A 26,084-nucleotide genomic window follows, 5' to 3' on the forward strand; every position below is an offset into this window, starting at 1 on the left:
GCCAAAGCAGAGTAGTGTTCCAGCCATGATCCCATCTGCCCCAAACATGCCACCTTCACCAGAGGCTGCAGATGTGGATGGTACAGGAGCCAGCTATGTTAACTCCATGCCAGCTGCTGTGGACTCTCCCATGCTGAAGGAATCTCCAGCTAGTAAGATCTGATGGCTTTCTGGCCCCTTCTTACTACTGGAGCCAGCCAGAGTGACTGGATCGTGGGAGAAAATCTGGCCAAAAAAGCATAAAGTACAGATGGGCACAAATGAACACCCAAGACCTGAACACCCCAGCACCTTGAGGAAGTTGGATCTGGAAACTGCATCTGAATGTAATGACTTTATGCTATCTCTATAATGTGCCAAGCCAACAACCTGGCTCCAAACACTCCCCACCTCTGAGCAGGGTCAAATTTTTGATATAGAGAAAAATTTTACAGCCTGGGCCCCTCTCTAGGATAAAATGACATTTACTTTTAGCTTATAACGCTGATAATTAGTAAGCATTCTGTGGATGCATCCACCCCTGTATGTTTTGATATAGGCTGATTTGGGAGAAAGGTGCATTTTACGTAAGCTGTACAGATACAAAACAAATGGAGAAGCAGTGTCTACAAGTACAAATGGAAAGGCAGTGTCTACAAGCCATCAACAGAGAGAAGTTGATAACCCATCAGAGTGATGGGCTATTATTGCAGGGCCCTGTGTAATCAGTCCCCCAAAATACATGTATTTGTGTGCTAATGACACTGAGTGAAGTGGTCTAGCGAAGAAAGCCCAAGTGGTATATATCATAATTAACCTTTGCTTCTCTTCTCCTTTCCATTAATGCTCATAGTTGTAATTTGCTGGTTTTCAAATGCTTGACCTAAGTAGACGTGAAAGCATATTAGTCTGAAGGCTAGAGAGTACTCAATAAAATGTAGCTCATTGCACAATATTCTCCTCATAACCTGCAGCTATATCAGGAGTTTATTATTAAGTGCAGAAAGCACTGAATAACTACCAAGATAAATTTAGCCTTCCAACACTGTCTGGCAGGCTGATGCATTTGTGTGATGTTCTTGTAAGGAAACAAGAATTTGTATGTCTTTGTTTATTGAAGCAAAAAAAGGAAAAAATTCTGCCCTGAGGTCCTCAAGTCTGATTGATTGTTGAGGTGTCTGTATTATTTGGACTGCTTTGCCTGGCTGCTCGCTCTCTCTGAAAATGGGAGTCATCTGTCTGAAGTGAAGCAGATTGTAAACTTTTCAGGGGAGAGACCATGTTTATGTGTATCTGTCCGCGAGGCATCCACCACACTTGTGGGCATGGAATAAATAAATTGCCCACTAGGAAGTGTAATGAGAATTTCAATGGAAAATCTCAGGTTTGTTGTATCCTTTGGCCCCAATCTTGCCAGCTCCTAGAAGCAAGTGCCCACACATAGCCCCCCTGATTTCAGACGTCCATTTCAGGCCACTGCCTCCTGCAGTGCCCCCTAGTCCATCCTCAGCCCCTTCCGGCGGGGGGGGGGGATAACAGCAGTCTTTCTCTGCTCCCCAGCCACAGTGGTCAACCACACCCCAAAGTCTAATCCCTTGTGTCAGGGGTCTGGTGCAGTCCGCTACTGCCATGTCCACTGGCTCCCGACACAGGGACCCTTTGGCGGCAGCCTTCCTGCCCTCCTCCTCTCCCCTTGTGCATCTCTCTCCCAGGGCCGCTTCCCCTTTGGCCCCTTTGCACTGGCTAGGCCCTTCCCTCAGGGCCTGCAGCCTGGCAGGTAGCGGGCTGGAGTGCCCTTTGGCTCCCCTGAGCCTGCCCAGCACTGCGCTGTCCAAGGTGCTAGTCTCCTCGTGCAGGAGACAGAGCTTCACCCTTTGGAGGCCTGGGAGAGACTGCCTGCTCTGCTCCTAGGCAGCCTTTATATAGGGCCTAGCCTGGCCCTGATTGGCTGGCTCTCAGTATGCCCTTCCTTGATTGGCTGCCGGCCTGTGCAGCCGCTCTGGCCTACTCTAGCCCCACCACATGCCATAATTGCCATTATGGAGGATAATGCTATGACAGGAACTGTTTGTGGGAGAACAGTGGCAGAGGGCAATGGAATCACCAGAAACATACATAACTTCAAATTTCTGTGTGTCTTAGCGTTGTGGCATGACATACGGTTTGAAATAAATGTTGTAAGCAAGAGACTCCAAGGCGTTGACCTTGATATATCTGGAGCAATGGAACAACTGGACAAAGCATAGTTATACCTACAGTCTTACCAATCAGATGAGGGTTTTCAAAACGTTGTGAAGAGTGCACAGAAGTTGGCAGAGGAACTTCACACTGAAGCTATTTTCCCACCAATTCAAGAATACAAGAGTCACCGAAGAAGACATTTTGATTACGAGGCGCGGGATAATCCCATAAGAGACCCCAAACAACAATTCAGAGTTGAATTCTTTAACCAGGTGCTAGATTGTGGAATACAGTCAGTTGAAGAATGTTTCATGCAGCTCAAGGAATACAGCAGCATATTTGGGATATTGTATGATATTCCAAAACTCCTCACTATACCTGAAGAAGACCTACACCAGCAATGCAGGGCACTAGAGACAGTGTTGACGCACGATGACATGCGCAATATTGATGCGAGGGATTTAGGTGATGAACTGAAAGCCCTTTCAAGATACATTTCTGCAGGATCAACTCCAAGGGCTGTTCTGGAATATATGTGCACAAATAAGGTGATCACCCTCTTTCCAAATGTGTTTGTTGCTCTGCGCATACTTCTAACACTTCCTGTAACAGTTGCCAGTGGAGAACGCAGCTTCTCCCAGCTGAAGTTGATAAAAACACATCTATGCTCCACAATGGCACAGGAGAGGCTGGTCGGCCTTGCAACCATCTCAACAGAGCATGAGCTAGCCCAGACTGTGGACCTTCAGGAAGCAGTTCAAATCTTTGCAACCAGGAAGGCACGGAAAGCACCACTTTGATTATTCAAACAGATAAACATGCCAGTGTTTACTGTGCAGAGAAGAAAAGTTACATTTGCTGTTCAGGCATTTGAAAGTTAAGTGTTACTTAAAAATTTTGAACAAGGCATTTTAAGTTGTTAGTTCTCCTTTATTGGGGTAAGTAGCAGAGCAGTACCATGAGAAGAGTAGAACAGGAAGAAGGCAGAATTGAGACCTTTCAAAGTTTTGGCCCAAGCAAGGGGGAATGGGGGCATCATTTGAGCTCCCTGCCTCAGGTGCCAAAATGTTGTGGGCCGGCCCTGCATATAGGCCCTGATTCAGCAAGATGATTAAGGTTCATGCTGAATTGGGGCCATAATGAACAATTTTACCACAATTTCATGTGGTAATATATACAGTATAATTTACATGCCATCCTCATTTTGTGAGATTTGTGTTCTACTCACAAGAAAACAGCTGCAAAAATTCACTCATTCTCATTCTTCTAATTGTTTTAATTTGAGTACACACAGAAATTTCTGCCAGTTACTACAGGCTTGGAAATGAAGGCTGTCCTCTGAGAAGGCAAAAGTAAATTGAGGCAGGATCAATGGACCTGAGTGGAAAAGGGATCTGTGGACAATACAGTTTGGATCCAAGGGCTTACGGGAGCTCTACCAGTAAGACCTGGAGTTCACCACGAGCACTTGGGAGTAGAAGGCAGTATTGGCAGGGCAAGGAAATAGGAATGCCATGAGCAGTTTTGTAAGGGGGAGGTTTATTAGTTGCAGTGAGCCCTTTGGTTTGCTGGTGACCCTTCGGATGTATTGGATCCAGGCCACATTTAGTGTTAGTGGACGACTGGAGGAGTATATGAATATATGTGTGTTGCCCATGACTTCATTTGATGGCATTGGGGTTCTGTTTTGGTTATCAATTAAGAAGATGTCAGATAATTCAGCTCAATAGGTTTATTAAACATAGAGAAATCAACACAGAGAGGTTCATACTTTACCAACTCAGGAAACAGGCTTGCAGCAATCACACTTTACATCTTTTATCTGTGTCTGTCCAAAAGTACGAACTTCATTTGACTTATGTTTATAGTGCACTTGTTTACGACAGAAAATGCACCTTACTCTTGTTGCCTTGTCTAGTTTCATACTTGTTTTTCAAGGCACAAAGACTTCTGCACCAAACATACACAGTAACATTCCAACGATTACTAGACTGAAGAGTAGAACTTGTATTAGACTATAGAGACATTAACTATTTTGTACTAATGGTGCCCAACACACGATGCATATATAAAACTCCTTAACAGAATATGCATATTATTTCTGACCAATTTTTCACATACAAAGAATAAATGTTAGAACAGTTTAATTATTAGTTGATTTCCACAATAAAGCTTAGCATGGGTACAAAGCTTTCTGGGAATGCAGTTACACAAATTAGCATAAATGCAAAGCATTCTGGATCATAGATGATATTGGCTAACAGTGTGCAGTGTGGAGAGGATAACATTTTCAATGTAAACTGGGCCCTTTTTGAGAGAGGAAATATCAGATAGTAGTTTTCCTACAATTTAATAGGATCATCTCTCTCTTTTCCCAGCTGGCCTGCCAAGTACCTGAATATTTTGGATGGAATTTGGTCTTTAGCAGTTCTATTTTTTTCTTTGAGACCAGGAAGTTTTTTGTTTCATGTGTTTGGATTCTATGCTACTTTAAGAATTTTTTCTTGTATCAAAAAGAGTTGGCTCTTACATAGCATCCATAGAGCTTTATAAAGGAGGGTAAGTATTATTATCCCTATTCTACAGATGGGGAAACTGAACCTAAGAGAGGTAATGTGGTCACAGAGTAAGACCATGGTAGAACAGACAGTGGCGCCCAGGTCTCCTGACTCCCATTCCAGAGCCCTCTCCACTGAACCTCCCAGCCTCTAGGGGGTCTCTCTATAAAAATGTCCTTTCCTACTGCACAAGGCAGGGCTCTGTGGCTGAATTAGTTTGTGTTTGTACATTGCTTGGAAAAGAGAAAGCACCAAACCAGTGCTAAGTCATAGGGCTATCAATGCAGGCTAAAGTTGTAAACACAGAGTCAGCAAGTTGTGGAAATAACTGGATATGTTCTGTGTGCAGAGAGCTTTACGCTCCACCCACACAGATTGTTCTGATGAGCATTTTTTTACTGCTAATTAAATCAGTTTTTAAAAATATTCATTCCACTATTTTTCTGAAAGGTTTAACCATGGGGGGATAGCTCAGTGGTTTGAGCATTGGCCTGCTAAACACAGGGTTGTGAGTTCAATCCTTGAGGAGGCCACTTAGGGATCTGGGGCAAAAATTGGTCCTGCTAGTGAAGGCAGGGGGCTGGACTCAATGACCTTTCAAGGTCCCTTCCAGTTCTAGGAGATTGGTATATCTCCAATTATTAAATTAAAATTATTAGGTGGGTGAACCCCTGGAACTGATCAAACCTAACAGCAGAGCACATTGTCCCCCCAGAAACTATTAGACTTGGACTAGTTCTCCTCTGAGACATCTTAAATGTAAAATTATACCATGTCCTTTTAAATGTTAGCCCTTCTGAAGTGATTCTCATCCAGCCTGAGTAACTTGAAATCAAAAAGGAACCAAATTGAAACAAATGCTTAACATGAATAGGACTTATTTTTAGAAAGAAAGATGATTGAAATGGAAACCAGCAGCAAAGTTCTATCTTTGTGTCACTTCTCTTTGAATTTAATATTACAGATGAACCAGCCAGTTTAAAATCTCTGCACACGCTCTTACACCTCTTTTCTCCAAAAGTGATGTTTATCCTCTCTATAGTTAAAGGAACCATTTGATCAGGGTGACATGAATATTAAATGTGCCATAGATATGAGGTATAAATAGTGTGTTCAAACCCATGGAATTCATTTTCTTTTTTATTCCCCCATTTAAAGCACTTATAAATCATATAATATGGTACTGTGACATACAACTGTGTTAAATGTGATTAACCCATCCACCCCAATAGGCTTCTTAAGAATACTTCAAAGCACATTACACAAGATAAAGCAGCTTTAAGCAGTGACAATGTGAATATTCTCCTCCTTCCCTATGCTTTCTCTGCACAGCTGGCATCTTTTCCCTGATGGTAATCAAAGGGAGGTATTTATGGTCCCTCCTTCCAAGCTCTAACATTTAACCATTTCAGTGCTATATAATACACCTGTACTGCTCCCTCGGAATCTGGTACATCTCTGTGCAAGTGCCAGTTTTCCAATTGAATGTCTGCATTTGAAAGAGTCTTGCCATGGTAGTGGCACAGCTGGGGTTAAATCACAGTGCCACCTCCAGAAATGTTTAGTTAGATCTGTCTCAAGAAATAAGAGTGGCAGAACTGGCTACCATTTTTTTATCTAGAATTTATAGTTCTGATCTTGTAAGCCCTCCATGCATAGAATTCCTATCTGACAAGTACGGACTAACAAGCCCGTGCAAGTTCTACATGCAGAAGACTTATAAGACTGGGGCACATTGTTAATTAGGATTGAGATAATGTTTGTTTCAAACTTGCCCTTGCTTCCTAACCTAGATAAGGTAGAAGGGTTCAGTATTATTTTTTTAGTTGAGGTCCTCTGTTTTAAAATGTCATGAGGCGTATGCCCTAAATTCCTCCTGGAAGGAAATATACCTGTCTTCGGCTTGTCAGTAAAATACATGAAGGTTGTATTAGTCAAAGAGTAAGAGACACCGTATACCAATCTGCACTGAACCCACTCTGCTCAGGAAATGCTTCATCCAGAATTAAGACAGATGAGATTTTCAGCAACCCCTGTGTGTTTGGCACATGGAGAAAAATCTATTTAGAATGGCTGTGTGGCACACTTCCTTAAGTTTCTAAAGTACAATAGTTAACCCTTCTGCTTTTTTTAGCGTTGATTTGCAAAAGCACCACAGAGCTTTTAGTATGTTCTCACCTGAACTACTGATACGTTGTGATAGCTTTCTGGGTTAGTGTTGTTCACCACAAAAAACACAGAGAGAAATACCAATAGAGGCACATTTTTGCATTATTCCAAACCTCAGCACTGGAAATAGACAATAGAAGTCTCTTACTTTAACACTGGTGTGTGTGCTCATGCCTGTGAGTGTTTGTGTGTGTTTACTTGAGTGAAAGTCACAATTAAGGTTTAGAGAAAAAAGTTCATCCCTTGCACACAAAGAGTGGAAAGGGCTTGTGGGGCCTCATATGGGGAGGGATAGAGAAAGATCAGACTCACTGCACAAGAAATATGGTCTCAAAGGAAATGCAAAATGATCAGGGTGAGGGTTGGTCTATGTTAGCAGAGGGAAAGTCTAAGGACATGTCTACACTGGATGGGGGGGTTAAACTGGATTAAGTCAAATTAATCTGGTTTGAAAACACTTGTGTGCATGACACAAACACCACATTTATCATGAACTCGGGACTCTTCTTTCAAAGATAACTAACTTTGCTGGAGGAATCAGCTCTCCACTATCATCTGCGTGGTGTCCTCTGACTGGAATTTGTCTGGCTTCCTCTTTGCATGCCACAACATGCAGGGAGAAAAATCCCAGAATGCATACTGCTCGGCAGCGAAGAAAGGACCATGGGATACACTTCAAGAATGGCATGTCCTTAATATGCTGCAAGCTGTGACTGTGTGTACACAATGACGGGCACTGAAAGAGGGCACTCTATCCCATGTGCACACTATTAGTGCAGCTTGCATAATGCATGCTGCAGACTAAACCCCTCATACAGACAAGCCCTCAGAAAGTTTGCAGATTGACCTGGGTGCCGATCATCATTCAGAAGTTTGGCTGCCTATCTGAAGCTTCAACAAATTTATTCAGAGCTCAACAATCTGGAAATCTACTGGAAATCAAACTACTTAACTACATAATAATAGTAGTAATACTTAGTGCTTTTCATCTTCCCAGAATTTAAGCTTTCTTTTTAGGAAAGAAATCCATAGCCCTTATGGAACCAGGGTAGCCAATGCAGGGCTCCTTGTTTGGAGCACATAGCCCGAAACAATAGCTTTGCAAAGTGAGAGGTTCCCCCTCTCAAATAAATGGGGTGTTAATATGGAAGATAGAAACACAGGAATTGCACACTGTCTCAGAGTCAGAACTGAGGCCGGTCTGCTCCAGTATGCTGGCTCCAACAGTGGCCAGCACAGGATGATTCAGAGAAGTGTTAGACCCTCTACATAGGCAGAGGGGAGACATTAATTCTCATCATAATCTCTAATAATTAGAGATTGGCTTAAACTCTGAAGCGTGAGTAAGAGGAAAAAGCATTGACCCCAGTGTGATGACGGAAGCCAGTTTCTAGCTTGTTAACTGTTTCACGGCAGATCAAAGCACGCAAGAAAGGAGAATGTCAATCATCTTAGAAAGATATGCACAATCTACTTCAAATGGCATCTGAGCCTCACCAAGGGAGAGCCATGCCCTCTAGGGCATCTACCCACCACTAAACCTGGGTAGCTCATCAGAATCTTGCTTGATTTGTATTTGGAATATCTGTATAATCTACTGTGAGCAGTGCCTCATTTTGGTATTTCAAGAGGGTACTTGAACAAGGTAAGATTTGTTCTCTGCACCCAACAGTGATGACACCTATGGCTAGATTTTCAAAAGAACTCAGCACCCAAAACTCAGAGCTTTTTTGAAGATTTGTTTGTGAGTATTCAACTTTTCTTCTAGCCATATTGTGAATCACTTTATCCTTTGCTGAAATGCCTCCACCTCTGGGCTGGAACCTGGCTGCTGTTTACCAGTACATCACAACAATCTTGTAGCGGAAGCGAAAAAGAAAGTGCAGGAGGAATTTAGGCAGGGAAAATGACAACTTTGCCCCTCTGGCCACTGCAGCATCAGAATATAAAAATTCCATATGCTGCAGTCAGTCTGAATTGGAGAATGATTTCTGCCACTGGTGATGCAGCTGTCTCCCTTGTTATTTATCAGTCACAGTTCGTCCGCAAACCACTGTGACAGTGTTGAAAAGAGGGATCATCACAGTGACAATCTGTTCTAGCATATCCTAGTGGCCTGCCCATGGGCCTGGGAGTCAGGAATAGAGGAGTTCTGTTCCCACCTCTAACGGTGTCTTTTGTGGCCTTGGACAAGTCATTTATTTAACCCATCTATCTCCATTTGTGAGATAACAACTGTGGGCGATAAATATTATGAGGATTAATTGTGTGTGTAGAGCACTTTGCAGATCAAAAGCATCATGAATAATACTTATTCATTATTAAATGATTCGCAGAGTAGCTCATAGCTGAGCGTTAGTTGTCTAAGTATTTGATCAGTGACTGAGATTTTTAAAGTGTATTTGTGTTCTCTCTTCTCTTGAAATAAGATAAATAGAATTTAAATAGACACTATATATTTTTTGTATTTCTGATTTAATCCTAAGTGCTTTATAACGTATGCACTACTTGAAGTTTTCTTTCATAGAAATGTGTGTAATGAAAACAAATTAAGAACGTGTTAAGGCATCTCTCATTCTACTGACTACATACCAGGGGACCAGATCCTTAGCTGGTGTAAATTAGTGTAGCTCCACTGACTGCAAAGGAGCTAGATTGACTTACACTAGCTGAGGACCTGACCTTGGATACTTTTTTATATGAAACAGTTACTGATTGATTGGGACATTTTAAGACTCAGGAGTCCTATGTGTAAATTCATTCAGTGAGAATATCCATGGTCTTCCTGAGCATTGTCTAGGTTCCCCTAAGCTAGGTGAATAACACTATTCTAAGAAGAAGGTGCTAGTAGGATTTTTTCCTTCCACCTGTTTTTGGAATTTCTTTTTCTCAGCATTTACTCACATGTGCAGAACTGCTGGCCCACACTCCGACAGTTGATATATACTTAAAATGTGTGAACCAACTGTTGACATGTAATCAAATTACTGATCTGTCCTCAAATGTGTACCCCCAACTGCTGATCTCCACATTAAATGCAAATGTGTGCCACAGCTGATGTGCACTAATAAGTATCAGTGTTAAGAAAGTCAGTGCTTTTAAGAAGTTTTTAGTTGTGGATGAAATTGTGTTAAATCTATACCATTGTGCTAGTTCTCATAGAGAACTACACGTATCTGAAGTCTGAAGCCTTAAGAGCCAAAAGTTATTGAGTTACAAGTTTGTGAAAATGTCACATTTATTTTTTCAGAGTCCTATTATCCAAAAGTTTATCTGGTAGTGCCCCCAGAACTTCCCCGGGGGAGTGTCTCATCTTTTGGCTGGAATTTCTCCTGGCCAGAAATTTTTTGGAAAATTGGGCTTATATAGTGGAGTGGATCTTACAACTTTAGTTCTGGAGTTACAGCTGAGACTCCAGGGGAAGGCTAATTTCCTCTAGTTGTTTTGTAATTACTTTTGTTTATCATTTACATATAAGAAATGAAGAACCATTTAACAATCAGCAGTGAAAGCAATGCACTCAGCTGGGCAAGTGACCAAGCCTTTTTGACTGACATCCCAATTGTAGCAGGTAGAAATGTTGATGAGAAATAAATGACATCCTAGCAGCAGGTTCTATTTGCAGGGGGTGGCTTTTAAGCAGCAGGTGTAACATTTTCCTTAGGCCTGCTGTCTACAGACTAGAATTTAGTCAAACTGTTTATGCCCCTGTACAGTGCAATAGATGTATGTATGGGTTGAATACAGAAAATGATGATGTACCAAGCAGTTGATGTTTTCTTCCTAGAATGGAGGTGACCACAGTTTGGCCTAGTGTGGCCCACAGAGAATAATAAATACAACGGGTTGCAGCTCAAGTCTGCTATACCTCCTTTATGCCTGTGAATGTCTTTCATAGGTCAATCAGCAATGAAAAAATATATCTGACAAGCAATTCCTATTTATCTACCGAGGAGGATGCAAATACAAGCCAGTGTTATGGCTGCCTGCATTTATTTTTTATGACACTATTCAAGTAGCTAATGTTCAAATTACACCCCTTGTAGTCACAATTGTGGTCACAAAGTTACAGGCATAAAAAGGGAGGCTGGGTGTTGCGCCATCTGTTTTCTGGCAGATTGCCATTGTGGTCTTTGGTATCACAGCACTTTGACTGTCCTGTCCTAGAACAATGATTACCAGAAGAATATTAAATGTTAATACATTTAAATTAGACATTGTTGTGCTTGGTGATGGGTGCTGTCAGCCTATATCTTACTGGTCTGTGTTTCCTTTATTCTAGATAATTGATAAGAGCAAACGAGACCCCTCTGAAGAAATTGAGATTCTCTTGAGATATGGGCAGCATCCAAACATCATTACTCTGAAAGATGTGAGTAGTCTGTGAGGACTTCAGCTTTAAACCATTCTCCTTTTAATATCAAGCTTACCTGCTCTGTAACTAAGAAACTCTCCTGTTTTAATGTCCAGTCATTTCAATTTTAAAGTGAGAGCCATTTGAATCCCAGAAAAAAAATTTAGTTGAAAAATTATTGGACACAAAAATGGCAAGATTATCAGACCATGCATTCAACAAATACTGTTTGGTCAACTCCAGCTAAAAGCGTATTTGAAATGACCCAGAAAGCTGGATAGAATAGAAATTAATTTGATTTTAAAAGACTTTTCATAACCAAAATCTTTCAATCTTCTTTTTGAAGTAGATTGTCGAACACTAATAATGAAGGTTCTGTAGATAACTGGAATGGCTATTTCCTGGTCAGTAACTGTTGACATACAGCCTCAGGTACTTGTTTTATTGAGAGGAGGATTGTTAACTAGGCCAGTAGGGCTTCCCCTGTTTTTTCTTGAGTGCCAGGAAGCCTTTAACTAACATGTGAGCAACCAGAAAAGACAAGAAGAAGAGACCTTATTTTAACATTTAATATGAAACACAACATCTCTAAGGCCTTGTCTATGCTACCGAACTTTAGCAAAGATTTCTCACCAGTGCTAACGCCCCACCTCAGCTACACCAAAGGGAGCACCCGCCAAAGCCCTAGAGCCAAAATGACTTCTGGTGTTTTTATTCCCTTTCTCTGAGCAGCTTTAGTCAACATGGTGTAGAAATGTTGTAAGCTGCCGGAGTCTTGTCAACACTAGGAATCCACCTGCTGGCAGCCCTATTGGAAAATGGTCTTGCTAAAATCCCCTAGTATAGATGAGGCCTAACAGTGCTAGCTGCCTCATAAATGGCAGTAAAGGAAAAAGAGGAAGCCTGCTTCTGGGTTGTGGTGTGTTCTTGGGTGAGAGACTACTGATTTGTTCACTCCCTTAAAGAAAACACACCTCTGTGAGCTCATTTGTGTTGGAGCTCCTGGAGTTTTGTATTTACAGAGCAGAGAGCCCTTGATTCCAGTGGAAGATGGAAAGCTGTGGAAAAGTGATCATCTGGACTTCCAAAACTTCAAAAAATCAAATATGACATTTTCTGTTTCCCCACTTCTTCCCCCATTCCAAGAATTGGGGAACGTTAAGGGACACAGGCACAGCCTAGTGCGTATCTATCCAAGAGCTACAGGAATTGGGAATGATCTAGCGTGAGATTCTAGGCGCTCAGGGATTACAGTGATGAGCATGGTATAAGAACCTAAATAGAATACAATACAGTAGAATTCTATCCAAGCACAGAATGTTAATTCTTCTAGAATGCTGGCACTTTGCAGGTGGGTATCCAACTGAATGTTAGGAGAATGTGTGTAGATGTTGTTGCAGTTTTCCTGATCCCTCTTCCATTTGTTCCCCAAGAACTCAGTTCGACTCCAGTCTCATCATTCAGGTTCCTTTATTTGGTATATATCAAAGCTATGCTGAGTTGATCAGACTCAAGTGTAGGGGGGGTGCATGTAGGGTGTACCAACATCCAAAGTTACACAGCAAGACTTTACCTTATATACATTTTTAATAACACATGTATTCATAACCATACATTGTACCATATGCTTCATGGTAGGCTTTTCAGGAACCAATCCCTGTACAGTATGCTCTGTTCATGTAGAAACTGATCTTTACATTCCAGCATGTCCCTAGCATCCAGGTGCTCCTGCTGATCTTCGCCAGCACAGACACTTGGACTCCAGCATACTGTTTGTTACGCCCCTGTTTACAATTTAACCTTCCATTCGCCTTCCCAATGATGTCCACTAAGAAATGAGGCAAGTTATGTATATCAAGCCAGGCCTACAGACATACCTGTATTTAATACTCACATTATAATTCCTAGTCAATTCATTTGGACAATAGTCTACCATTGCCAGCACTGAGAGAGAGAGAGAGAGAGAGTGTGTGTGTGTGTGTTTCAATAGACAGAAACACAGAGACATTATCCATAGTCTGTACACACAGGCACATAGGAATTGCCATACTGGATCAGACTTATCTTCATTTGGTCCAGTATCCTGTCTCCAACAGTGGCCAGCACCAGATGTTTTAGAGGAAAGTTCAAGAAACTCCTCGGCATATGTGGTCCCCATTAAGGTCTCATCCTAATTCCCAATAGTCAGAGATTGCCTTAAAACTGGCAGCATGAAGCTTTGTATCGCCTTCAAAATGGTTTAGCATTGATTATTATATCACTGGATATTCTCGTTGTCCATATAACTGTCCAGTGTAGCAAAGGGGTATGACATTAAAATAGCTATATTCCAGTTTGGACAAAAAGCTGATGCAAACAACTTATTCACCCGAATAGCAAAGCACATGTTATATGATATCACGGAAAGTAAGTACCGACTAATTATAATGCAATTTGTTTGGCTGCTTCTGAGACAAAGGGAAACATTGATATTTAAAATGGCAAGTGCTACTCTGTAGAAATGGAAGAGAGCAAATAATTGTGAGGAAGTTTGGGCTAATGCCAGAAGACATTTCAGGTTGCATTTGGAGGTGCTGCTTCTGCAGTTTGGTTTGTTAATATTTTGCAGACTTGATAGCAAATTATGAAAACTGGGTTTCTGTGCAGCTCAAGGTTCGATGAATAGTTGCTTCAGAGATGAGAAGAAAGTACAGTAACTCCTCACTTAACGTTGTAGTTATATTCTTGAAAAATGCAACTTTAAGTGAAACAATGTTAAGCGACTCCAATCTTCCCATAAGAATTAATGTAAATGTGGGGGGCTTAGGTTCCAGGGGAATTTTTTTCCCAGACAGAAGACATTATATACATACACAGTATAAGTTTTAAACTCAGCAATGATGATTATGAAGCTTGGTTGAGGTGGTGGAGTCAGAGGGTGAAAGATGGATCATCCAGCTGCTCCTCTTGCTGTTCTTTCCAAAGTGCCAGGGGGTTCTCAACCCCCAGCTCTGCCCCAGGCCTGCCCCCACTCCACCCTTTCCCCCGAGGCCCTGTCCCTGCTTCACCCTTACCCCACCTCTTCCCACCCTGCTCCACCCTCCCACCCCGAGCACACCGTGTCCTCGCTCCTCCCCCCAGAACCTTCTGCGCACTGCAAAACAGCTGATCACGGTGGGTGGGAGACCCGGGGAGGGAGGAGATGGCGGGTGCACACCATGTCCTCGCTCCTCCCATCTCCCTCCCAGAGCCTCTTGAACACTGCAAAACAGATGATTGTTGTGGGCAAGGGGCGTGGGGAAGCGCGCATCTGTGGGGCCTGCGGGTGGGTGGGAGGTGCTGGGGCGGGAGGAGGGGAGCTGTTAGGGAGGCTGCTGACCCACCCTGGTTCCAAGTCCCCACCCGCTAGCTCCAACGGGCTGCTCTTCCAGAGAATCCCGCAAGTAGTGGGCAAAGTACTGTACTAGCAGGCGGTGGCCAGACAATGTTATAAGTGAACACTGCGCAATTTTAAATGAGTATATTCTCTAATAGATCAGTGATGTAATAACATTAACCAGGACGATGTTAAGTGAGGAGTTACTGTAATTAACCCTTTTTGTAAAAAGTTCACTTTTATGTTGCTGTTAAATACAAGGAGTATAAAATTCACTTCTCCTATATTAGCTCTGTTTTCTTCTTGCAATATCTTGCAATAACATGGCAAGATACCGCAGAGTGATCATTACTTGCTAGACTAATGGAACGGTGATGTATGATTGCGTCCTCTGCTCTTCTAGGTGTATGATGATGGGAAGTATGTGTACCTGGTGATGGAGCTAATGCGAGGAGGAGAGCTCTTAGACCGAATCCTTCGACAGAAGTGTTTCTCAGAACGAGAGGCTAGTGCTGTCCTTTGCACCATTACCAAGACGGTGGACTATCTGCATTCCCAAGGAGTAAGTATGATTACCTCTGTTTTCCATGTCAACCTTAATAAAAGCTGACCCTTAGAAAAGTAGCTTTAATGTTGCTTCTCAGGAAATAAATATTAAATAGGGAGGTTGCACAAAATGAACATTCAAAGGTGCAAAGAAATTTGGAAAGGGTTAATTGTTTTAATATTTAATAATTACATTTAAAAATGATTTGTCCAGTTTGTGAAATGGGATTAAAGCCACTCGTGCCATTCTCCAGGCCAAATACCTTATTTATGCAATGCCAAAGATTCTCATTTTCAAATCTATGTGGGTATTATTTATTCATATCACAATCATCATTGTAGTATCCAAGCACCATGTGGGCAAATATGAGCTCTTCAATAAAATATCAAAATCCTAGCCCTCGGACATTCACATCAGCATATAGGTGCATAAACAAATTCCCCTTTTTTAAGTTTCTATGCTGATTTGAACATCTGATAGGGCAGGGTTTTGACAGCCGATTAATAGCACAACTTTTGAAATTCGAGCCCCCTACAGATAGCAATTTGAAGTACTCTCCTTTCCCATTTGCCGGTGCATGCAACATTTTGGATGGGCCTCTAAAGTACCTTTTCCATCATCATCATCATGAGCAGGATGAATTCGTTTTGTACCAAGGCTGATACATTTTCATGAGTTTTGCATGGCTGATATAGTTTATATCATTTATTTGCCCACCACTGAAATTCAGCCACTTCTAGTGAAATACACACTGCACAAAGGATTTTTAGGAAGGGAAATGAAGGGAAATGAAAATGTCTCCCTTCAGTTGAGAGCCACTCATGGTAAGAGCAGCCAGAGAAAGAGCCTCACACTCAAATGAGTCCACGCTTTCCGCCTTTGGCAGTCTTCTCTCTTTTTTAATTGAAGGATTAAAACATTCAGAGTCAAAGAGCTTCCTATACTTTTAGAGGGATGTATTTTATTTGTATAGTAATCCCTTCTGCTAACCCACAAAAGAGATGCCTTTCCACTGGAACATCTGCCTCCCTCTTATATATCAGCAGAGGATGCAATTTGTATTATTATTTCTGATTTTAACAGAAGTGCAATTCTGTATCCATGCCATCAATTCAGTCATTTAAAAGAAAAAAAAAGAGTGACATTCTTCAAAGGCCCACTCTTTCAAGGCAGGAACTGTTTTGCCCCCATACACACACACTCCACCATCAGGAAAAATGTATAATGATGGTAACCAAGCCTGCAAGATGTGTAATCATGCCCATGTTATTTATTTGTTTCCCATTAAGGTTGTGCATCGAGATCTGAAGCCCAGTAACATTCTCTACATGGATGAGTCAGGAAACCCAGATTCCATCAGGATCTGTGACTTCGGATTTGCCAAACAGCTGAGAGCAGAGAATGGACTGCTCATGACACCTTGCTACACAGCCAACTTCGTAGCCCCTGAGGTAGGACTGTGTTTCATAAACGGTGGATACAGAATTTTATAACAAAAAGCATGTCTCTATCGCTGTCCTTCCTTTCTCTCACTGCCTGTAAAAAAGGAACAAAGCAGGAGTTAGAACAGAGACAAGTTTCATGTGCCCTGTTACCAGCCATCCCTAGTCCTATCATTCCTTGTGGGTGGTTAGCTTTTCCCATGTCCCTACTAACTGTAGCCATGTGTGGTTGGGACTTACTTAGCAGACATGCCAAAACCATGGGGAAAAAAACAGAAATTAGGTTTGTTTTTGGCTTAATTGGCTTGTGAGTTGCTTGTTGGCCAGTTTTTGGCTTGTAGCTTTTTTTTTTTTTTGATTGGCTCCTGGCAAGTAGGGGCAAGGGGGAGAGTCAGGGGTGCACAGTGGGCCCACCACAGTCCCAGACTGCACGCCAGGGGGGATCTAGTCACATAGTGTGTTAGGGTTCTTAGGGATTTGCTTGTTTTGCAGGGCCGGCTCCAGATTTTCTGCCGCCCCAAGTGGCCCAAAAAAAGGGCGGGGCGAGGGGGCGATCGGTGGCAGCTCAATGGCTCAGCTGCATTCTTCAGCAGCAGTTCAGTGGTGGGTCCTTCACTCCTTCTCTTCCTCTTCTGTTGCACTTCGGTGGCAGCTCAAAGAGGAAGAGAAGGGACTGAGGGACCCACCACTGAATTGCCGCCGAAGACCCCGGACGTGCCACCCCTTTGAATTGGCCGCCCCAGGCACCTGCTTCCTTAGCTGGTGCCTGGAGCCAGCCCTGTTGTTTTGGCCTTGTTTTGAAATGGGATTAGCTTGATTTTTGGCTTATTTACAGGAGGCTTATTTACCGCGTGACAGTTGGCAACTGTTACTTAGGTGTCACTTTGGCTGATTACTCCAGGTTAGGTATCTCTTTTTCCCCAGTTGCTTCACCTATGAGGTCAGAAGGTTGTTTCCCCTTCAATGTACCTCATCCAAACAAAGTTAATCTCAAAACTATTATATTGAAACCAAGATTAATTAAGAATCAAGAGAGAAAAATTCTTGGAATGAAATCCTGGCCCCACTGAAGTCAATGGGAGTTTTGCTAATGGCTTCATTGGTTCTACGATTTCAGGAGCTTAAAACAAAAGAAACAGCCTGCAAAACATCTCTGACCTGGAACTCCTCAAATAGTAATCCAGCCAGATAGAATCTGTGTGGTTATAGTGAAGATGAAAAAGGCGTTACAGGTTTAGTGAACTCTCCTCACCTAAGCTTAGCCCATCCTCCTCTTACTCTTTGTGTGGCAGCATGTCTGAACTCCTTCTTGGCATCACATCTCTGGATTCATTTCCCATCTGGGACAGTTTCTGATACCATTATTCATGGTGGATAGTATCTCACTCCATGAGCAGTCCCACTGAAGTCAATGGGGCTACTCATAGAGTAACATGCTGTTTAGTGTGGGGAAGGGTATCAGAATCTGGCCCTCTGTTTTCTCTTCTTTCTATCTGTGATACTTAAATGCCCCCGTCACTGTAGTATCTGAGCGCCTCCCAGTTTTTAATGTCTGGTGTCCTTACAACACCCCTGTGAGCGTGAGAAGTGCTATTATCCTCAGCACTTACAGATGGGGAACTGAGGCAGAGAGAGGCCAAGTGACTTGAACAAGGTAACAGAAGCTGGATCCAGGTTAGCACTAACCCAAGCTAGTGTTTTTCTTCTTTATTGCCCCTAATCTTGTGGTAACCATGCCCATGGCTTTGGTTCCTTACCTGTTCGGACTATTTAGGCTACCCACTATGGTTCAGCTCTGGAAACTCTCATCTGTCCTTCTATGAAGTATCAACAAGTTTATCTCCTGGATGATTGTTAGTTATTTGTTCCAATCAGGTTTTACTAGCTTAAGCAAGTCCCTGAATATACAACTCTAATTGTTTATCTACCTCTGCTGGTTACTACCCAATAACAGAGTACACAGTTATTACATGTCACAAAATTATGTATCATTCCACTATCAAATACCATTTTTCCCTTGGACAGTATGCAATCCTCAACCTCTTTTGCCTCCTAATTTCCTTACTCTCCTGCCCAAAAAAGTAGCAACTTGTTATCTGCCTGTAACTATGAAGTAAGTGATTGTCTTATCTTCCTACAGACAATACTTTTGGGAAGTTTTTTAGAATTTGGATCATATACCCCAAATTCTTAAAAAATGACTTTTGTTTAATTGACAGCATCTCATCTTCAGATGATGTGGCTCATTGTGTTAGACACACAGTCATGTTCCATGACACACATGCCACAGCCATGATTAACATATAAAAATGCAAATATTTTATTAATTCTTCCATTGTCAAGTTACATTTTTGGTCCGTTATTTTGTTGCTGTTGGTCTGGTTATCCATCGTGGAAACAGCTCTTTAAAATATACCAGAATAAATGAAAAACGTACTGTGGTACCATGACAATTTAATTTTTAAGATGAAAATTGACCACATGAGAGATACTAAATATTGTCATTTTCTGAATGATGTCACATGCCTACAGTATCTGATTTCTCTTTTCATTATGGAATATCTTTTGTACACTGTCCATAATCGGAAACACTGCCAGATCAACACATCGTCAGATTAGAGTTTAGTGAGCTGAATTCAGATCAGAAATCATACTCCTAACCATTCTCAATGAGCCAGGCAAGTCCTACTAATGCAGGAAACAACATTGCCATCACTGACAGTTCGCATGAAAGCCTTAAGTGCTGCTCCTGTGACATAATGCTGCTCGTCAGCTCAGATTTGTCTTTTACTGGCTCAGGTCAACCCCCACTGCAACCATTTCCTCCCATACGTATGTGAAATTAAATAGGAAGTTAGGAAGGAGATCGATACAAGAGAAGGATAGCAGAGGTATAATGGCCGGTTTGCATATATAAATCTTTATTTTGGAAAGCATTTAATTTTTGGTATTAGATGCTAACAGAGCTATTGCCTGTATCATAGATGGTATCTATATCATAGATGTTAAAAGATGCCTAAGAGGAAGAACCAGCATGCCACCTGGTGGGAGCAGTGCTCTCTGTAAAGAATAAATAGCATGGTTCAGTCAGGAATAAACAAACCACAGCACCGAGCATTACATAACAGAGTAAAAGAGGATCATTTCGGGTAAAATAAGGAGCCTTCATTCTTCAAAATTCAACCAAACTCTGGACAGAATTTTGGCATGCAAAAACGTAAGATTTTTTTTTCAGTTCTTGTATGCTTCCTAGTTCCCACTACAACCAGAAACAGAAATGCTAAAGTACCAGAGAGAGAGCCTATTTTCACAATATTTCAGCCCCGTAATATAAAATCTAAAAGTTAGATGATTTTGGATACACATCTGGGTGATTGTTAGAAATCAGTGGAGCCATCTGAAGTTTACCCATCACTACAAATGACCTAAGAACCATATATATGTACATTGGAAACCACATTCTGTCCCTTAGGAGATCTCTGCTCTTATATACATGACAGGTTCTCTGACTTCCATGAGGACAGGATAACACACCTTCTCTTGTAAAGCCCTTTTAACAAGAAGACTTTTAGGGAACTTGTGGAAAAGATACAAATACATGATCTGTGCACACAGGACTAGTAACTGCATATAAATTTGTTTACTGACCTTTTCAAAAGTCTAACCTTTAGAACCCAGTTCACACAACAGCCATTTTTACACTGTTGTGGCAGCTTAAAGGGATCCCTTAAGTGTGTGTAACTATACACCTGGTGTAAGCCCCCTTCACTCTGACAGAGCAGCATATAAGGTCTTTAGTGTAAATGAGAATGTATCTGATTTTAGTGCAGATGCTTATTGTTATTATAGTTGTGCCCAGAAGCCCCATTGTGCTAGTCACTGTACAAACATAGGCATGGTCTGTGCTAGGCCTTTTTGCCAAAAATGTCCCACCCTGCTACCATCTGTTGAGTTTCACCAGTGGGAGCTGGAGCATAGACAAGGTGCTGGTGGCTGCTGGCACTTAAATCACTGCGTTACTGTAGACCTGGACATGATGCTTAAAACATCAGTGGTGCCTAGTAGCTCTGACTAGCCCTCCCACCATTGTTACCACCACTGGCAGCAACAATAGGGAATTTTTGGCAAACAGTCTTTTCTGAGTAATTGCACACCTACTTTTTCCAGATTCCCTACAGCATAAGCTTGCACAAGAGTAGATTTTGCACCAAAAAGTGTGCAGATTTTCTGCCTAAATACCAGATCTTTGGCCTCCAAAGTGGATACATTATTTGAGGTACTTTGGAACCGCTCCATTTTATTTCATGCAGCTGTAAAAATCAGTGTCACGGACTATTAAAGTTATTTTGGAAGCTAAAACACACCCCAATACCTGTTATTTTACTAGATGTTAAAATTGTCATTATGCAATAGCCAGCCAGCACAGTCAATACTGAACACAGATATACTGTACTTTTAAACTCTTTAGAATTTTTTGTCTACTCTATTTGCCCCCAAGTCATGACTGTCTTGTGTAAGGTAATTTTTCCAAGGTAGCAGATGCACACTCAGCACATCTGTCAGATGGAGAGATTGTTTTGCCTTGTCATTGGTATTCGCTAAAGTATACCTAGACAGGATTTTTTGAAGCCACTTTTTTCATAGATTCCAAGGACAGAAGGGACTATTACGATCATCCAAACTTACTTCTTGTCGAACACAGACCAGGGAACTCCACCCCCCTCCAACAACAAAAAAATTCCTAGAGCAGATCTTTTAAAAAAACATTCAATCTTGATTTTTAAATTATCAGTGTTGGAGAATCCACCACAACCCTTCAATGAGGTGAGATCACTAATCGGTGCTAGGGCTCCAGGACAGAAAAAAAAAAAAGTTGCAGAATGTTCCTTCCTTTCGTAGTGTTTTCCAGGGAGGTCACTGTATCTAGTGATGCTATCACGTGGGAAAAACTGATCTTCTATAACAACTGCAATCTCAAAATGTAAGCAGAATACTGACTCACTTTTAAAGCAGTAGGGAAGCAAATACAAAAGCTAATTATTCTTTCCCTCCTGAGGGTAAGAATGCTATAAGGCCCTTCTCAGAACATGAGGAATCCCCTATTCTTCCCCCACCCTGAGAGATTTACACCATTGTAACTCCACTCACTTGAATGGCGTTACTCCTAATTTACACCACTGCAGATGACATCTGAATCAGGCCCCTTGTGTTGTGCTAGCTGTCCATGTGGCCTAAAGGACTGAACATAGCTCCCACTCCGGTTCTGCACCACTATTAAGTCAGTTGGGCAGATCTCTTCAGAGTACCTTAGGACTTGTCTACACAAGGGAAAATGGTCAAGTTTGGCTTTGTTAATGTAATGCCGACAGACCCTGGTCGTCGATGGACGGGATCGAATCTGGGACCTCTGGAGCTTTGTTCATGAGCCTCTACAGCATGAGAGCTAACACTGTAGAAAAGACTCATTCATCTCTCTCTCTAAGTGGTCTCAGTGACACTAGATGGGACAGAACCCCACACTCAGGAGGTGTGTGGGTTATATTACCATATGCTCATTAAGCCCAATCTAAACTTGAGCACTTTTCTTAGTGTAGATGCAGAGTAACTTCTTTAGCTCTAGTTTAGGAGGTAGAGTGTTACTCTTCATCTACACTGGGGGTGGAGGAGGAGTTGAATAAACCTGACCTAAACACAATCTTTATCCTAGCCCAGACAAAGACAAAGTGCTTTCTCTTCCCCCTCAAATCTGAACTTGCTGAATCTGCAACATTCTTTGTTACTTCCAACCCAGGAGTCTTAGAATAGAAAAACAGATAAAGTTTAAAAATGCCTTAGCTAACACATTTTAACAAATATGTTATACACTGTAGCAAAAAGGGCTTTACACCTTTAAAAATGCATTAGCTGGTCAGAATGGACCTTCAGGGAGCATAAAGTAAAAACTGTCAACCTGTGTCTGCACTGAAGACAAGGTCTCATTTAAATTGGAGTTAGCTAACCCTGATCTAATCTTGACTTCTCTTTCTAATGTAGACATATCCTTTGAAAGTTAGAACCCCACAGTGACATTTTTGCCTAGTCACTTTTCAAGGTATAACTGCACTTTAAATTAACCTTGCTGTATGAAATTTTCTTTGTAAGCTAGCACATAGCTGCTGCTTCTTGCTTTTGAGGAATATTTATTCGTTTAAAAAACAAAACAAAAAAAATTATACATAGTACATTTTTTAAAAGCCAAAATGAAAAACACTAAAGACAGAGCCAAAAAAAAAAAAAAAAACCCTACCACCACCACTCCAGTAACAATTCCCTATTACAAAGCAAAGCCTAGACAATCCATACATTATTTTACACATACGAAACATAGAATCAGATTATATACCTCCATTCCTCTGGTGTAGCCCTGTTGACTACTGAGTGTAAGTAAAGGTGGCAGAATCTGGCCCTTAATGATCTCTAGACCTTTGTTATGGAAAATCCTGATACCAAAGGCTGAGACAAGTGTATCAGGAATTTTACAAGAATGAGAACAAACCAACCAAACAAAATCAACTCTCTCCAAAACAGTGGTGCTGGAACAATTTTTTATAGCAGGGGTGCTGAGAGGCACTGAACCAGACTGTATATCCTGTATATCATGGAAACCACTTTAAGCCAGGGGCTGCAGCAGCACCCCCCGCACCTCTAGTTCCAGTACCTATGCTCCAAAACTCCAGCAGGTCATGATTCTGACTTTTGTGTTAGGTCACATAAGTATCATGACATGGTGTAATACAGTGTAATGCCCATGCATCATGTTCCACAAAAGAGCCTAGGTAGTAGTAAGTATTTCCTTTCTTCTTCTACACACACCACTTGGTAGACATAAGTTACTGGGTTATTGATGTAAAATGAATATTGCTGCGTGACCCCAAAAATTCTTCAGTTACTTTACTATCTTCCCATATGCAGTAACAGCTTTGCTGTAACTTCAGAAGTTTTCAGGCCTTTATTTTCCAATGTTCATATGTACAAATGCATGATGTGCACACAGCTAGTGAGAGTGGGTGGGCAAACTGGGTATTGATCTGAAAATGACTGGTCATGTGTCATTCTGGCAATTTGTATGTACAAATACCTGATCTGTGCACACAGGACTGGTAACTGCATATAAATTTGTACACTGACCTTTTCAAAAGTCAAACCTTTAGAACCCAGTTCACACAACAGCCATTTTTACACTGTTCTGGCAACTTAAAGGGATCCCTTAAGTGTGCGTAAATATACACCTGGTGTAAGCCCCCTTCACTCTGACAGAGCAGTGTATAAGGTCTTTAGTGTAAATGAGAATGTTTCCTAATGTCCAGAATCATTTTAACCAAGCTCTGTAGAGAAGCTCACATTTGCTGCAATAGTAAATCTAGAAATGTCTCTCTCAGTCTCATTATTGTGTTTTCTTCTGTGATTACTTTGCATGTCATGGGATGACTATAACTTGAGTTACATTGTCCAAAGTAGTTACATATTTTCCTACATGTGTGTGAATAGTTGCTTGTATTCGTTGCCTTTAAAATCCACCTTCCCCACTGCCCCTTCCCAGCCCATCAGTCTTATTTGGTTTCTTTAGAATTGTGTGTCTAGGACCAGCTAAATAGATTCTATTATCTCCAACAAAATGGTAAATGTACCCCCCTTCCATCCTATAGTTGCCCAGGCAAACAATTACTGACTGTTTTGCTGCCCTAGGCAACTCCTTATTCCACCTGTACATCAAAATATTAACAAATCACTGCCATAACATCCACATTTTCCTGAAATTCAGGAACATGAATTAACCTTGTCTCTCTTGATTTCCTTATGTAGGTCCTGAAACGACAAGGTTATGACGCAGCCTGTGACATCTGGAGCTTAGGGATCCTGTTGTACACCATGTTGGCAGGGTAAGTGTGAGATTTCTGGTGCAGGTACTTCAAAACTGATTAAAGACATAAACAAGTCGTGGATAAATACAAATGCAATGTATTTTGAGAGATTAAAGCAATTGCAGCAGACCAAAAAAAAAACTGGCACTTTCAGAACTGATTTAGGCACTTAGCCTATGTCCCATAGATTCTCAGTGAGTCTTAAGCTACTAAATGCCTACATCACATAGGATAAAATTTCCCAAAGTGCTTAAGTGTATAATGTAGGAATAGTCTATTAAAGAGCCAGATCCTGTTCGCCTTATTCATATGAGGAGTTTCATTAATTTCAATGTTAAGGTGTGTTCTATTCAGGTTCCTGTACTGTGCTCATCACTGTGGTATCTGAGCACCTATGAAAAAGGAGAAAAGTTGTGTTTTCAGGTGCAATTTGAAAAATAGATGGAGGCTCCAAGATGCAGACAGAATAGGAAGGTTGCTTCTGATGGCAAGAGTTACAAAGGAGAAGGCTCTCCTACCAGCAGTAAGATTGTAGAAAGAGACAAACTAGCAAAAGCAGTGAGTGCTGGGGGAGCTGGATGGAGGGAACTAGAAAGGGAAAGGAGGTATAGATGTGGTGGCTAAGGTTAAAGACAGACATAAGAGGATGATGGTAAATTGAAAGGGGTAGAGAAGGCTGAGAATGAAGAAGAGTTGGTTTGAATCTGAAAGTCGGTGTGAAATTCAGAGAACACAAACCTGAAACAAAAATTGTCAAACCCCTTGCAAACTAAAAATATCAAATTGCTTATGGCGCTTGAAGAGGAATGGCTGGCTGGCCACAGCATAGAGTCCATGCCCATTTGTAAAGAAGTAAAGAAGAACTTGAATTCCTTCCTCAGATTTGTATGGAAAACACATACTCTGAGTCCATCTCTCTGTCACTCACATCTTTTGCCTCATCCATTACAAAAAAGATGCCAGCACTTCAAATACTAGCTATTTAGTGGTGATTAGAATTGTTCAGAAACTGTGTTAGATATGTTAGACACTTCAGGAATAGCGTGCAAAGCCTGTCTGGCCTACACTGCAAATCAAGTCAGTTTCTGCTCTGAACTAAAGCAATGTCTTACAGTCCCTTACTTCACTGTGGTCTCTGAAAAAAGCAGTCTCTGTTTAACTAATACCACATATTTACAGGAATATACGGCAAGAAGAGATAAGGACTTTAAGGACTACACATTATCTATGATCAGTTTATCTTACCCGTTAGATTAATTACCGTAACTGCTTTTTAAAAATGTAATCCTTAAAAGAAAATCTGAATACTCATCAGACAACCTCATACGGACCCTGCCATTGAGCCAAGAGCTGGGGAGGAGCAATAGCATGTAGCCTCCCCCACTGAAAAACCCTCTCCCAGGTGCCTTTGTTGTAGTTTTGAGCCTGAGCCTGAGTTTGTTGGGCGTGCAAGAGGTTCTCCTTCATAAATTGTCCCACCTGTTCAAGATGTTCATACCTTTGTAGGACCTGCAGTAACATGGTTTGAGACAATGACTACTGCTCTTCCCTGGCATCTTTTAAGGAGGTCCAGGATTCCTCAAAGCTGTCAGCCATAT

General features: G+C 41.5%; 1 protein-coding gene and 1 long non-coding RNA gene across 13 annotated transcripts in view; one reads left to right on the forward strand and one right to left on the reverse strand.

Annotated features, from left to right (window-relative positions):
* The window catches only part of RPS6KA2 (ribosomal protein S6 kinase A2), a 445,421-nt gene that overhangs the window by 411,306 nt on the left and 8,031 nt on the right, over positions 1-26,084 (forward strand). For all 11 annotated transcript variants that reach the window (XM_039528713.1, XM_039528712.1, XM_039528709.1 and 8 more), the window contains 4 exons: positions 11,170-11,259; positions 15,000-15,158; positions 16,433-16,594; positions 24,428-24,504. In XM_039528713.1, the coding sequence (XP_039384647.1) occupies positions 11,170-11,259; positions 15,000-15,158; positions 16,433-16,594; positions 24,428-24,504 (488 nt within the window). The remainder of the gene's footprint in view (positions 1-11,169; positions 11,260-14,999; positions 15,159-16,432; positions 16,595-24,427; positions 24,505-26,084) is intronic.
* Positions 16,392-26,084, reverse strand: part of LOC120400262 — a 31,927-nt gene continuing 22,234 nt past the window's right edge. For both annotated transcript variants that reach the window (XR_005595653.1, XR_005595654.1), the window contains 2 exons: positions 24,401-24,539; positions 16,392-16,679 (listed from right to left, as the gene is read on the reverse strand). This is a non-coding gene — a long non-coding RNA (uncharacterized LOC120400262). The remainder of the gene's footprint in view (positions 16,680-24,400; positions 24,540-26,084) is intronic.

The sequence above is a fragment of the Mauremys reevesii genome, linkage group 3, assembly GCF_016161935.1.
Source record: "Mauremys reevesii isolate NIE-2019 linkage group 3, ASM1616193v1, whole genome shotgun sequence".
Classification (NCBI taxonomy): Eukaryota; Metazoa; Chordata; order Testudines; family Geoemydidae; genus Mauremys; species Mauremys reevesii.